Raw genomic sequence first — 15,358 nt, forward strand, 5'->3', positions numbered from 1 at the left:
CGTGTTCGACTCCAGCGACAGTCTCGGGTACGGGGCGTTACAGTTTATCCGAAGTACACCACAAAGGCTATCCTTTTAGGGTTCGCCATAATGACGTTCTTTTTGTATTACGCCATAAAGGCTACTCTTTCGTATTTTGCCACAAAGGCATTCCTTTCATATTGTGCCACAAAGGTTGTCCTTTGATATTGCGCCACAAAGGTATTCCTTTCATATTACACCACAAACGCATTCCTTTTATATTTCAGTTAGTATCCTACAAATCTCTTTGCATGAACAACACATATGCAAGAGTCAGCATAGTGACTCACCTGACAACATCAAATAGCAGCTTGAACTCAATATCTGACAAGAAACTACAACAACCACTACTTATAAAATAGAAAGACACTATTAAAACTCGTCTGCCACCTCTCTCATTATCTCAAACCCAGATAACCCTCAAATTAAGCATTACTTCTTCATTTAACTATTCATGCACTTATTCAGACTTAATCTTTAATAAATTTAACATGTAGAGTCACAATACTCACCTTAACATGGAGTAGTCACTAACAAAGATCCAGATTTACAACTCCAGCTTAAAGGTGAAATAGATACTTTTTAGTTCCTCCAGTTCCATATAATAATAATCTAGAAGAAATAAGGAGAACTTTCACTACTCTTCCTGTAATATCCACATATTTAACCTAAATCTTTATTAGAACTTGACATGTGTCACAACTTTTAGGACTGCTTTTATAAAAGGTTTACAGTTGTAGAGAGAACTTGAATAAAAATCCAATAAAATATATTATTGGTTCTTCTTTTGTATCCATTTCTAACTAAATAATTTTTAAAGTAACTAGCATAGTAACTCAATGAACTTGGCATATAACACCTTCGACGATAACTCTACTTACAAAATTCTCAATATTTTTACCAAACTCTCATTCCTTATAGCACAACACATTTTGAATTTAATCCTTCCATAATATTCTAATATATGCTATGTGTTCAATCTTATACAGGAAAAAAAATATTGGGCGGATAGAACTGCGTCCCACTAATTATTCTTAACCTATTCACCAGAACTTAGGACCTATCGAAACTGGGTGTTACAATAAAGCCCTAAGCTCCTACTTAACACTACAGTTCGTATATACAAATGGTGATCCCTGAACACTCACCAGTGTGTTGAAAGCTTTAAACAAGCTTCACATTTCCCTTGTTTTTGCTTGTAGACGGTTCTATTAGGTTCGTAATTTCACATACAAGTCACTAACAGTCGAAGCAAATTAAAACTCTTACATAAACAGAAGCGAATCTAGGTTTGCACATGCTAGTCTTTTTGCGAACCTAGTTTCCTTTGTTGTGAACTTTCTTAATTACTTCTAAACGTCTAACCCAATAGAAAAACAGAGTCTTACCTTTAATCATAAGGGCTAAGTTCTGGATTTTTGGTTTCATAGAAACTTGACAACAAGAGAAAGAAGTAATCGATGAAGAAGTTTGAAAGAGTATTGTCGTTCAAAAGAATATGAAATTTTTAATGAAAAGAACTTAATTTATAAGCATTAGGTGTTTTGATGTTCTTAGGATTCCCTAGTAGGCGTAGGAAAGAGTTACGTGCATGAATGGTGTTGTGAAGAGGAAAAATAAGTTGACTTCTAACTTTATATAACTGCCATTTTTCTACTCCTTATTTTAACTTTTTTTTCACAGTCGAGACCTTACTTTTACTCTCTACCCAAACCAACGTTCAAAGCTCATTAGGCCCATTGGCAACCCCAGCTCACCATGCCCCAAACTCCTAGGCCCTATATTCTAGGATGTTACAATAAATAGGTGTCTAATTCTCTTGGTGCTACATGACTTAAAGAGCTAGAAAGCTACAAAATTCTAAAGCATTTTCGCAACCAACCTTTGCTTATTTTTCTTGTGTTGAGCATTTCATATTCTTGATTGATTGTTGATGAATTATCTTGAGTGGAGTTAAAAGTTATCTTTGACGAATGTTGATTATGATATTGTTATCTATTAAGGCTACATGAACTTAGTTTGTAAAAAAGTTATGGGCTTTAACTGATAGAGACAGATTGTTACAATTGATTGATTTGGTTGATTAAATAAGAGTATATCTTGAGCGAGGCTTCACAAACGTAAGACTATTGTGTTTGAATCGTGTTTACAAAGCTTGATTTTGTTGTTTCTTTTTCCTCTTACTCATTTCTTTAACAAGGTCAATTCTCGTTCTATTTAATGTTAAAATGAACGTTAGTAAAGTTTAGTGTTTCGATGTTGCCAATTATTTTTTTCAATTTTAATTGGGTCTTTAATATTATAATTTAGGCACAAAAACCTTATTGGAAAGGAAGTTTACACAATAAAGGTAAAATTTTAAAAATTTTATAAATTTTGAAATGTATACACTTTGATTAAGAATTTAATATTCAGAAAATTATTTTTCGGATTTTTGAACAACATGAAACCATAATAAGGACAACATATAAAAATTGTATAAAATTAATATACCGTACATAATATCTCTTTATTGTCTTCAACATATTTATTCAATATATGTATTTTAAAGTGTTCTAACAAAACAACATTGATATGATATAAACAAAGGATAATATGAGTTGGAAAATAATTAAATAAGAGTTGGAAAATAATTAAAGTGTATTTAATATTTATAATTATATTTTTTATCTCTTTATATTCAAATTTAAAGATTATATATTTAGAACATTAGCATGCATCATTAAATAAACCTAAAGTTTAAACTTAGTTTAAATAAAAATTAGTTTAAATTGTATAATGAACCTAAAGTTTTAGACCCATTGTTCCGGCAAATAATTACTTACAGACAGACGGTGGATAAATTTAGGCAGATAATTACCTACCCACATAGGGGCTATTATTTAAATCGTTTCTCAAATTTTACAACTTTTAACTATTTGATATATTAAGAAATGATATTCATAACTAAATGTTTTTGAAGTAGGATCAGTTCCGACTTAGTTATTTATTTTATTTTGATAATAAAGATTTAAATATACAAACTTGTTATTTGCTTTATTTTTAAAATGCTTATTTTCGTTTCTTAAACTTACGAAATCCAAGTACTAAATAACTTTATGTATGTGATGAATTAAATTAATTATTGATTTAAATTCAATAGAATAAAAAGTGAGTTTAAATTTAAATTATAATACTTAAAATTCATATAAATATTAAGTGTTAGACATTTTATTAAACGTGTATGCATGTGGAGACTACATATTTAGAAAATGTATGTTTAAAGTTAATATAAAATAAATAATAAAACGTATGATTTGAAACTAAATAATTATAATAGCATATGAAATATATACGATATTAAAATAAAAAATTAATTTAATTTGTGAGTAAAATAAAATTTAAATATATAAATACATTGTATTAAAAATATTAAATGCATCTACAATTGTTGTCATGTTGTTATCTTCAATCACGGGTTAGTGTCAAGTTATCTTTCGACACTAAATCAATTAACAACATTATTAATATATATATATATGGAATAATAAACTATGCATATTAAAATAAAAATATATAAATTATATTAAAATGAAGTTTTGTTGAGTGGCAAATTAAGATTTATTAATTCAATAATAATTTGTATGGATTCAAATCTTATCATTTAAAAAAAGATCAAAATATTTTTAAATAATATAATTTATTTTAATTACAAAAAATATTTTCATAATTTTCTTAATTTAAATTAAAATTCTTTACATTAATTTAAATAAATTTTTATTAATAATATAAATATTCAAATTTTAAATTCAAAATTTACAAAATCACATGTTAAAGGTGATTCTCATTGTACAAATAAACCCAATGATCAAAACTATTACATGAAATACTGACATGATTTAATTGACAGTACTAAGTTGTCAAGTTAAATCAATACAATATCAGTACTTAAAAAATTAGTTAATTCTCCATATCCGAATCTCATGGTTTATATGTAGTGACAAAATAAATAGAGAATACTCAATTTCATGTAATTTTTTCATTCCAAATCTAAATTTGAATGATGTATTTACCTAAACTTGTGTTGATGTTGCCTCATCTTATATTGTTTAACAAGGAGCTCAGAATAAAGGAGCTCATTCCATGTATCCGGCACACCAGGAAGGCACCAATGGCTGCAATCCTGGTACTTTACACTCTCCGTTCTTTCCTTCTCCGTAATACCATGCTTATGGTATCTCCTATAGATCGATGGGTGACCGTCCTTTCGAAAATCGGTCAATCTAGTAATGTTTAAGTAGGTGACATGTGTTTTCATCCCCTCCAGCACCGATTCTAACACCGCCATCATAGGCATGTACGGCTTTAGAAACGTCTCGTTCCTTATCGGCTCCATCTCGGAATCGCACATTCCTCCGGAATTCCATTGCCCACCACTGCATAATAGATTCAACCTCCGATAAAACATAAAACCTTTGTTGCCATTGATGAAGGGATAAATAGCGAAAGTGTATTGAAAACGATTGAGGGGAATTAGACTCGCTTCAAGAAAAATATGTGAAGTGTCATTTGTAGGGGTCAATAAATTTCACAACGGTAATTAGTATTGTAATCGAGGTGATTATGTTTGGTTTATTCCCGATTTTGTCACCCAATTTTGCAGACTGATTCGAGGAATTCACAAAATAAGAGCACCTCATCCACTAAAGAAATGTGAGCTAGTGGTAACTATCTTACTCATAAATAACATACAAGGTCATGGATTCAAACTTCACCAAGAACAAATATTGAAATATTCTTAGTGGATGAGATGCTCTCACTCTATGAACCCTTTAAAATTTTCCGTAGAATCAAGAGACAAAATCCAGAGATAAATTGAATATAAACATCTTGAGCGCAATATCAACCACCATTGAGGGATTCATCAACTCCCAACGAACGAAACGGTGAATATTTCTCTTAAAATCCAACCTTCCCTCAACAAAAACTTACCTGAAATGAATAGCAGAGTAACCCCTGAAGAACACCATAGTCTTGGAAGGATTTACATTGTCATCCACCCATTTAGACCACGTCGTCACTGCTCTTCGAAACGCCTCAAAAACGTTCAATTCCTCATAAACATGATCACCTTCTTGGTAATAATCTTTCCTATAGTTTCCACACCAAAAACAAGCATTAAAATCCAAAGTTAAATGGTAAATATAAAAGCACATAATATAATCCAAAACCAACCCTTTGGATGTTTTCTCATGATTCCACCAATGCCCGGTGTTGAATACCAGGATATCTGCGGATTTATATATCTCCGATGATCTTCCGATAAGATCGAGCCGAAGTGTATTTTTCTTTGTCCCGTTTTTGTCCAGCATTTGCCATTGTCGGACCAAGAACGGAGATACGAAAAACTCGACGGAACAATTATAATCCTATTCAACATCATCATCACAGCCAATCATAAGTTTAAGCAAACATGATTCGATGTGTAACGAAGATTAGCAATTAAAAACCCATGGATGACCTACATTGAAAATGAAACTAGAGGAAGGCTCCCCTCGAAAATAACGTCCTCCGGGAACTTCATGAACAGTTTTTGGATTTTTTGCAGCACTTTTCAAGATGCAAAGTAGAGATTCCCACATATTCCTGTTCAAGGAATCCCCCACAAATACCAGTCGTTTTCCCCTCAATATCTCCAACATGTGCCCGCCATTCAACCTTTCCAAAACAAAATTAATAATTTTAGCTTAATAAAAGTTCTAATTGACTTCAACCTCAAAATTTACTTTGATATCATGAATTTGGATGTGATTAAACTCAATTTCATTTTATTATAAAAGTTAATAATTTAAATTTTTCTAATCTAAATCCAAAAATAACTTTACACAAAAATGTCTTAAACTCAAAATAATTTAACAAATAACTTAAAATGATTCAACTCAAAAGCCAAACTCAAAATAACCAAAATAATCCAAGCTGACATACCCAAATTTAAAATTGATCCAAACTTAAAATAATTTAAATTTTTCTTTAAAAATTAAAATTAAAATTAATCCCATTTATATTTACTCAATTAAAGTTAACCCAGTTACATCCAATTGATAAATCAAAATATAAGATCAGATTTTCTATAAAACAAAAAATTTCATACATGATATTCAGGTCAAAAGAATAACAGAGACTGTTCTTTTATAAGAGTTTAAGTATCGTCAACATGTAGATTATGAATAAATTAAATGAATTTACCTACATGACTAATTCAAAGACGGAAACATATATACAAAATTTGCTAAATTCGATTACTTTCCATTAATGAAAAATGTACTCAAATTATGCTGAAATTACTTAGTTGATTGATCAATCAGTAAAAAAAGAAAATTAAAAAATAGAAAACCAAAAAATAAATAAATAAGAAATTATACCTTGGCAAAGTGCAGCCTTTAGGCTTCCATTTCCATTTGAGATAACCTATATCACGCCTTCCATGGGCGAAACAACTAAACTGGTGATCGACAAAGGAACATGACCCAGGTTCATAAAGCGGATACGAGCTATCCTTCACCCAGTTTCCATCAAACAAATCGCACATATTCAATGATTCAACCGAACTCTCATTCCCCTTCCCCTTCTTAAATCTTACCTTGTTGGAATTATCAGGTTTAGCTGGAAAATTAGTGCTTTGGTTAGCTAAAACGGCAGCGTTTGCATCAGCTATTGTACTCTGATTATCGGGTTTCTCGTTCTTGTCAGCTGGGCTGCTTGTACTAGGCGGATTTTCATGCAAAAAAGAACTCTGGGTATAGTTTATATTCGTGTTATTCGAACTGGGAAGTTGTTCAATGTTGTTGAAAGGTTGGGTGCCTTTGTTTTTGTCGTTGGGTAATGGTTGCAGAGTGTGATTAGATGATGAAGGAGATGAAGTGTTGGGAAATAAGTAATCAAAAAGGGAAGGGAATTGGGATCTATAAGAGTCAGAGGAAGTGGTAAACCAAGGAGAAGAAGGGCCAAAAGCTAAGAAAAGAATGAAACCAACGAAGGAAATAATGAAGAGAGCCAGTGTTCTACTCGTTTTAACGATCGAAAACAGGTTCTTAAACTCTGTTTTGATGGTTGTTCCATTGAATGGCAAGCACTTTGCGATATCCACCATGGAAGGCAAAGCCTTAATGAATCCTTTTTTCGAGTCTAATACAAGAAAGAAATGGAAGTGTTGTGGAGGAGGAGAAAGTGGGAGAGAAAATGGTGTTTAGGGAGAGAGAAAATGAATGGAAAGAGCATATCATATCTTGTACGAAATAGAAAAAGGAAAATATATAAAGAACAAATGATTTTAAGGAAAAGGAATCGTTTCCACTTTCCACGGAATTCACAGTTCTACCATTTTCAGATTGGTAAAGTATGCTGTTGGTACTTGTACTTTTAAATAATTTTATATAAATCCTATTCAATTACTAACATTGTTAGTAGTTTCAGTAAAAAATTTTAACTTAAAATATTATATCAGTGTAATCTAATCAACCTGCTAAAAAAATTAGTAACAATACTAGTGATTATAATAATTGATTGAGTTTTAATTTAATTGATACTATTGTTATTACAGTAATTAGGACACAAATTTAAACACATATTTTTTTAATTTAAGAATTAAGAAGAAATTATGTGTAGAGATAAGTATTGTGTAAAAAATTAATGATTAGGATGAAAATTTTAAATCTAACAGTAAGACAATTGTTAACTTCTTAAAGACATGACTTAAATATCAAAATATGAGAAAATGCAAAATTGACTTTCAAATTATATCAATTTTACCATTTAAGTATTTCAAGATTTTGTCTATATTTACCCTAAAACACGATATTATCCAATGAGAACAGTTATATATGACAAGTTCCTAAATGTTATACACTTTTAAATAAAATAAGATAAAATTGATAATTTAAATATCTATTTTAGTCGAAAACAACTTTAAACAAAATTGATTATGGAATTTTGTATTAAGCACTCCTTAAAATTAAAGAAAAAACAATGAAAAAGCCGTATAAGGAATACGGCGAAAATATTCAGATTTCAACTGGTCCCCGACCTAATGGGCGTTTTTTTTTCCTTAGAAAATCAGATTCTGGGGCAAGCAAGTTGGTTTTTATAATAAAATTTTCAGACTCGACTCAAGGTTTTATTTAGATTAAATCTATCCCTTTTCGAAATATTTATTTCAATGCCTCACTTTTAATTTCTGTAGTACCTTTTAAATTTTATAAGATTTTTATTATATATAATAGGTTTAGTTTTATAAAATTAATAAAAACATAAAACATGATGTCATCTTTTAAGAGGATTTAAGGTGAAATCGAAAAATCATTGTATTGGGATCAAAGTCAAAATATTAAATAATTTTTATACAAGTAGAAATGAAAATACATATTTGTTCTATCATTATTTTGTTTGTAAGCTTTGAGTATACCCCTTAGCAAAAGATAAGGTTCTATTTCCTTCACAAATATTTTATCTTTATAATTTTACATAATTTTTTGGAAGGAATTCATAAAACATTTTTTTTGTAATTTTTATACTATTAATATTTTAACAATTCAAAATTATATATTATACTACATTTATGTAGATCATTCATATCAAGTTTGATATAAATTAAAATTTTCTAATTATTTATTTTACATACCTAATAAATGTAAATATGTTAATAAATTCAAAAAGTTACAAATTGATATATATATAACCACTTAGATTTCACGGATTTTTCTTTTTACATTTAATATTTATTTTCTTTTATCATAAGACATTACCGCAATTACAATCACGTTTTTTGTCATTTGCATTTTGTTTCATAGTGCCTTTCAATCGCATTGTAACCATTGTTTAAAATTTTTTTGACAAATATATTTTTAAAATAAAATACCAACTATATTCAAATTTACCAAACTAAATTATACCCATAATTACAATTTATAAAAAGATATTATAAAAAATTAAATATAATTTTGATTGAAATAACAAAATTGAGATAATAAAACACATGATTCAAATATTATATAAACTTATTAAAATACAAAAAGACATAAATGTTATAAAATAAAAAGAGACGAGAGAATAAATAATAAAAAAATATGCAAGCAATAGATAATGTAATTTATTGATCAAAAGGAGTAATTATATGTTTCATCGAATCTCTATTTATAAGTATAAAAAGTATAGAAGACGTAAAGATCTAATTCTAATAACTATTAGAATTTAAAATACACTAAAATTTTATCTTGATCGTGATAGACATTCACTTAATAAAATATTAATAACAATAAATACTTTTAAAATACTATTTACTATTTTATTATTTTCAGACTATCAGCTAGATAATTGATTGGTAATTAATATTTTAATTTATTAAATAAATTTCCTTATTTATTTTGTGTAAGTGAGTGGCAATCTTATAAAATTAAAAAGATGAGAGGTGGATGCCATCGCACTCAATGAATGGTACCCTTCAAATTTTATATATTAACAACATTTTGATTCATGACTTTTTTTTTTAAATCTGATATTGTTCCAGAATCATATTAGATTTAAAATTGATTAAGTAAATGAAATTTGTGACTGTTTTAAATATTGATAGATTGAGAGGATTAAAAATAAAACTCTAAACTTATCTTACGGGACAAGACGATTAGCCCCGAAAAGCATGTCGGTCATTCATGACATCTTTTACTTGTCTAAGCAATCAACATTTTATAAATGGCCTCTCCTTGTTGGACCTATTATCACCTTTCCTTCATTTTCTTTGCCAGTTATTAACCGCTTTATTTTTCCATTTCTCATAAAATTGCTTTCAAAAACTTGATCAAGTATTTACTTATATTAGAATCATCAGAGGTACCCGGTAGGGAAGTTGAAACTCATTCCAATTTGTATAAGATGACATGATTAAACATTTTCACTTGATTAAAAATTCAATTGATTGTTATTATACTTGTTGAGTGGGAATTAGTTCTTCTTGAAAAAAATCTTCCAAGTCTTATCCTTAAGAGCGTTAGATCAGTTCTTTAAAATGTCGTTAAATTAAATATATTTTAAAAATAATAAATTAATATTGTTTAAACTACTATTGAAATTTGTAGTTTTTGTCTTTATATTAAATTGAGATTTAATCTATATATTTTAGTTTTATATAATTTGGTCCCTTACCATTATTAATGTTATGTGTTAGTCTAAATTACAAAGTTTTTTAGCTAGATTATGTGAATTTTAAAAATAATAATAATAAAATACGAAATTTTATATGTAATTTAAATGATGAAATTGTTTTTATCAAAATAGTAATTTCTACTAATTTGTCAGTTAAAAGATTCTAACTCATCTTTATGATTTGTGCTATTTATTTAAAAATAATAATATCTATCGAGCAAAAAATATCTTATTCATATATTGTCAATAGTGTATTAGCTATGTAGGTAAAAATTAAGGCTATGAAATCTTAAGTTTCATATTATTTAAATAATGTATAGGTTTATTTAGATTTATTTTGTTTTAAATTTCATTAAAATGTGAGTTTTGTTTAAAATTATTCTTTTCTAAGTTATGTTTGATATCAACTTTATAATGATTAATTTTATTTGTAGTAATTAAGATAATGCAAGATCTTTGTAATTATCGATCATATAATTATACTTCAACCATTTCTTAAAAATAAATAGTAGGAAATTTAACCCATATCAAATAAAAATGCATATGATCTAAGAACAAGAGTCTTTTTCTTTTACATTAGTAAAACTTCATACAAAGCAAAGATGACAAATATCAACAACAACCGTACAAATCTCATCTCTAATAAAAGACCAACAAAAATCATAATTTCACTACTGATTTTTTGGGGATAAATAGGTAAATTAAGTGTAACTCTTCAATTCCTAAATTACTGTTGTTTAAATTGGATTGGTTAGTCGAATCAGATAAGTTATTCGTCTGATTAAAAAAGTTAGATCGGTTGACTCACGAATTAGTACAAATTAGTTGGATTCAATGTTTAATCATTTTTTATTTAGATTAATTTTTTAATAATTTATTTATCGAATCAAAAATTGATGATTTGATCAGTTCAACCATTAGTCTAGTTTTGAAAATCTTACTCTAAAAAGAAATATATTATATACTTAAGGTTAAAATGTGCTTATAGTCCCAATACTTTTTGAAAATTAGGAATTTAGTCTCTATACTTGTATTTCTAGAAATTTAGTCCCTCTATTTTTCAAATTTTAAAATTCAAGTCCAATTGTTAATATTGTTAAATTTTTTTTTTGCTAAATTCAAGTTAATTACCACACCTTTTTACCAAGTGAGTGGGTTTTTTTTATTTTTTTTCAAAATACGGAAACAACAAAATTAACAAAAAAAAATTAAAAGTGTTAATAGTTAGACCTAAAATTTGAAATCTGAAAAATAAAAGGACTAAATTTAAAAAAGAATAAATTATTTTCTTTTCTTTTCTTTTTTTTTTGCAAAAAGTGACTGATATCCATTAAAAGGCACACGGCTCAAGGTGGTGTAAACAAAGTCTCAACAAATAGGGAAAAATGAAAAGACAAAACGCAACAATCCAACAGCCAAGCCATAAAACCGCACATAGAAAACAAAAAAACCGATAAATGCAAAAGATAAAACCAACCCATGCCAAAACAAAACGACTCAAAAACAAAAATATCATCCAACACCTATCTTCTCTTCTTGTAAAAAACGTGACTGAGATGAGCAAACTGAAGAAAATTAAAAAGCTTTGAACCCATCAATGGAGATTCTTTGAACCTTCTCCATATTCAAAGCGGTTTTAAAAATAAGCTTGGCGATTCTAGATCCAAGCCATCCAATCCTTATCCGCCATCGCCCTCATCGATTCTAGAGCTCCATATACCTAGACGCAAAGGATTTGTCGTCTCCTTCCTTCCAAAGCCAAGGTGTGAGCCGCTCTATTAACTGTTCAAGAAACAAATAGGTAAGAGACTTCTTCAAAGTTATTTTCAAGGGTACGAATATGGTGTGTAATCAATCTGAGAATTGATTTATCTTCCCCTTTTATCTTGAGTTTTTTTATTACCGATAGAGAGTCCCCTTCCAAGAGAAGACACCAAAAACCCATTTTAGACACAAAAATCATAGCCCTTTCGCATGCCCTTGCTTTAGCCACAAAACCGTCGACAACATCTTCAAAAAGATAAGTACATGCCCTTATAATTTCATCTTCAGAATTTCTAGCTAATACTGTTGCATTAGAGGTTCTAGAGTCACTTTGAAAGGACGTGTCAAAATTTAGCTTAATAATACTGATGTCTGGGGACTCCATAGCTCATTCGACAGCGATCTAGGAAAAACCTAGAGTTTATCATGGCTTGAACTTATCTCTTGACTGTAGCCTCGAATGAATCCTAACAGTTCCTGCAAAGAAAACTTAACACCTTCATGAATAAGTTTGTTTCTTTGAGACCATAGGGCCCATAAAGAAATAGCAATAATATGTCTGTTGTGTTCATTTGCTGCAGAGAAAGTGTTAACAAATCGAGTTTTGCAACTTGAGGTACACCCGACTAGAGCAAACATGATTTGAAGAGAAACCCAAACTTACTGTAATTTTCCACAAGATCACATCAAATGGTCAGAGTCCTCTGAAGCCTCCTTGCAAAGAGGATAGACAACATCCACACTTAAAGTCCTTTGAATAAGATTACAAAAGTGAGGCACAAGATTATCAAACAACCTCCATATGATTTTTATTTTTTTTTAAAAAAGAATAAATTCTTAATTTCTAAAAAGTACAAGAATTATAAGTACATTATAACCTATACTTAAATCCATTCAATTTATATATATTTTAAATGTTTACCACAACAATTGTAGTAAGTTAAGATTGCTCTTTGCTAGAAAATAAAATCAATTAGCTTGAATATTAAAATTGAAGTTTAATACGATCAATCATTTACCATAGTAACAAAAATATTTATATTGTGGTGTAAAAACTTAAGTTGAATCCTTAATAACTCCACCCTTATCTCATTATAAAAAAATTGAAATTTAAAAACATTGCTTTTAATCAAATGTCGTATCCCATGGAGTGGGCCCCTTTTTTCTGTTAACAACGTGGGCTGTTGTTTTAACCGTATGTGCCAAACAGTAACGAGGTTGATAAGAAATATAAATAAAAAAAGGGACGGTTAAGATGGAGCGAGTGTGACACATTTTCATTGGCAGAAGGCCCATCTTACGGACAAAACGGTGCATCGAATTATCTACTTTTTTTGGAATCACCGCCCAGCTGACAAAACGTGGCAACAGGACTTGCTTTATGATTTTGCCAAATGTCTTCGCCTATGATAAGTTCTTATGTTGTGGATTGATTGCCTTTTTGGCTCTTTCTACGTAAGTTTGCTTTGACTTCAACTTATTTATATATAAATTATTGATCCAATAAAGTATTAAAACTATCCATCTGTACATTAATACAAAGAATAGTGGAATGATGCGTGTTCATTAAATTTATATTTAAAAATATGTGAGATTTTATTTGCCTCGCTTGCACACTCTTTATATGTTGAATTATTTTCTTATACATCTTATATTTTATATTTATTATGTGAAAGGAAAAAAATATTAGTGATAAAATTTATATTTTACGTTAGAGAAAAACAATTTTAAATGATGATTTACAGTTTTTCTTACATGGGAATTGGGATTGGTAGTGTTTTAGGGAGTGAGTGGTTAATTAATAAAAGTAGTTATTTATGACAGTAAAATTTTATGTTTATTATTGATAAAAATAAGTTTAACGTAAAAAAAGGAAATAAATGATTTATAGTTTTTTTTAATGAAAGTGGTAGTGTTTTAAGGGAGTAGGTGGTTAATTTAAAAATAGATATTTAAATTAATTAATTTTAATTCAAGTGATTGAAATGCATTATCTTTTTATTTATAGGTTAAAAAAGAATTATATATATTTCTAATCATTATGTCAAAAGAACATATAAAATTAAAACATATAATAAGATTATTTAAAAAAATAACAATTTAAATATTATTTTTAATGTAATTAGATGCAGTTTTTAAATAAATATTATATAAATATACTAAAATATGACATATCCTATAATTTTTTAATTATTTCAAATAGTGATTAGCCAAAGGAGTAGCTTTACATAAATAATATATAAATAAAAATTAGTTATTAAATATTATATAGTGAATAAATTTAATACAAAATTGTCATTATTAATAATGATTTGAGATATCGAAATAATAAAAGATGACAAGTTAATTGAAAAGTAAAAAAAACGAAATAAAGTACAAAAACTGTTAAAGATATGATATTTTAGTAAAGAAATTGATAAATAATTATTGTTGTCATATTATATCAATTTAAATAAAATATTAACGACAAATATAATCCATTTTATTTTACTTTAGTTCTAATATTATACTCTGCTTGTTTGAAAATTGAACCATTTAATATTGGAGTGGGAGTATGAGTTTGTTTTGAAAGCTATGAATGAATGCTTCACCTACCGAGAACAATAAATGTGCTGTAATTACTGAATGATATGATTTGACATTTTTAATGTGGCAAAATCTAGCCCCATTAAATTATTTATGCTTTCCATTTTCTCATTTTTATTGGATAAAGAAAGCCTTATAGTGAACCAAATTAAAAAGTTTTATACGAAAATGTCATGTTTTTTATAATATATATTAGTACTGACCATTTTATTATAGACATCACTCTCTATTATCTCTTAATGATTGTTTGATTTATAAAAATAAATTTTTATGATAATATTGTATTTATCTGTATGTATTTTTCAAATACACTTAAAAATATAATTTTTTGGGATTAAAAAAAAAGAAAAAGGATTATTTTAGTAGGTTTTGGCATTCTCATTGCCTGTTCAAATTTTTTTACTGACACCGACGTGGTTTTTGAAAAAATATTTGCAATGATACTCTAGTTGCCGGAATCAATGAAAAGAAGAGAGAAAGCTAACATGATTAAATGAGAAGACAAATCTAAAACAAAAGAGATTAATTAATTGTGAAATAAATAAGAAGCCAACACGATTAAACGGAAGGGCAAATAAAAATAAAAAGATATAGTAAAATAATTATTCTCAAAAGAGAATAATTGGGTTGATAAATTTGACTTTAAATTTTATGATTTCAATGTATTTTACTTAATATAAAAGATATTTTTATTTCTAAGAAAAATATGGATATGAGAATTAAAAGTTAAAAAACCATTTAAACGTTAAAAAAACCATGGAAAGTTTAAAAGTTTTATGCAATTAAAACCATTTAAATGTTAAAAGAACACCTA

General features: G+C 28.0%; 1 protein-coding gene and 2 long non-coding RNA genes across 3 annotated transcripts; 1 reads left to right on the forward strand and 2 right to left on the reverse strand.

The window, feature by feature from the left end:
* Positions 1-3,774: 3,774 nt before the first annotated feature.
* LOC108480652 (protein trichome birefringence-like) lies at positions 3,775-7,315 on the reverse strand. The gene is made up of 5 exons (XM_017783705.2): positions 6,423-7,315; positions 5,526-5,718; positions 5,236-5,429; positions 4,993-5,151; positions 3,775-4,436 (listed from the first exon to the last, which is right to left on the reverse strand). The coding sequence occupies exons 1-5, from the start codon at positions 7,148-7,150 to the stop codon at positions 4,070-4,072; spliced, it is 1,641 nt and encodes a 546-aa protein (XP_017639194.1). The 5' UTR covers positions 7,151-7,315; the 3' UTR covers positions 3,775-4,069.
* A 4,144-nt stretch (positions 7,316-11,459) lies between these two features.
* LOC128280724 (uncharacterized) lies at positions 11,460-12,738 on the reverse strand. The gene is made up of 2 exons (XR_008270851.1): positions 12,623-12,738; positions 11,460-12,435 (listed from the first exon to the last, which is right to left on the reverse strand). It is a non-coding gene; the product is annotated as an uncharacterized LOC128280724 (long non-coding RNA).
* LOC108482092 (uncharacterized) lies at positions 11,893-12,753 on the forward strand. The gene is made up of 2 exons (XR_001870821.2): positions 11,893-11,995; positions 12,540-12,753. It is a non-coding gene; the product is annotated as an uncharacterized LOC108482092 (long non-coding RNA).
* Positions 12,754-15,358: the final 2,605 nt, after the last annotated feature.

The sequence above is a fragment of the Gossypium arboreum genome, chromosome 1 (genome assembly GCF_025698485.1).
Source record: "Gossypium arboreum isolate Shixiya-1 chromosome 1, ASM2569848v2, whole genome shotgun sequence".
NCBI lineage: Eukaryota > Viridiplantae > Streptophyta > Magnoliopsida > Malvales > Malvaceae > Gossypium > Gossypium arboreum.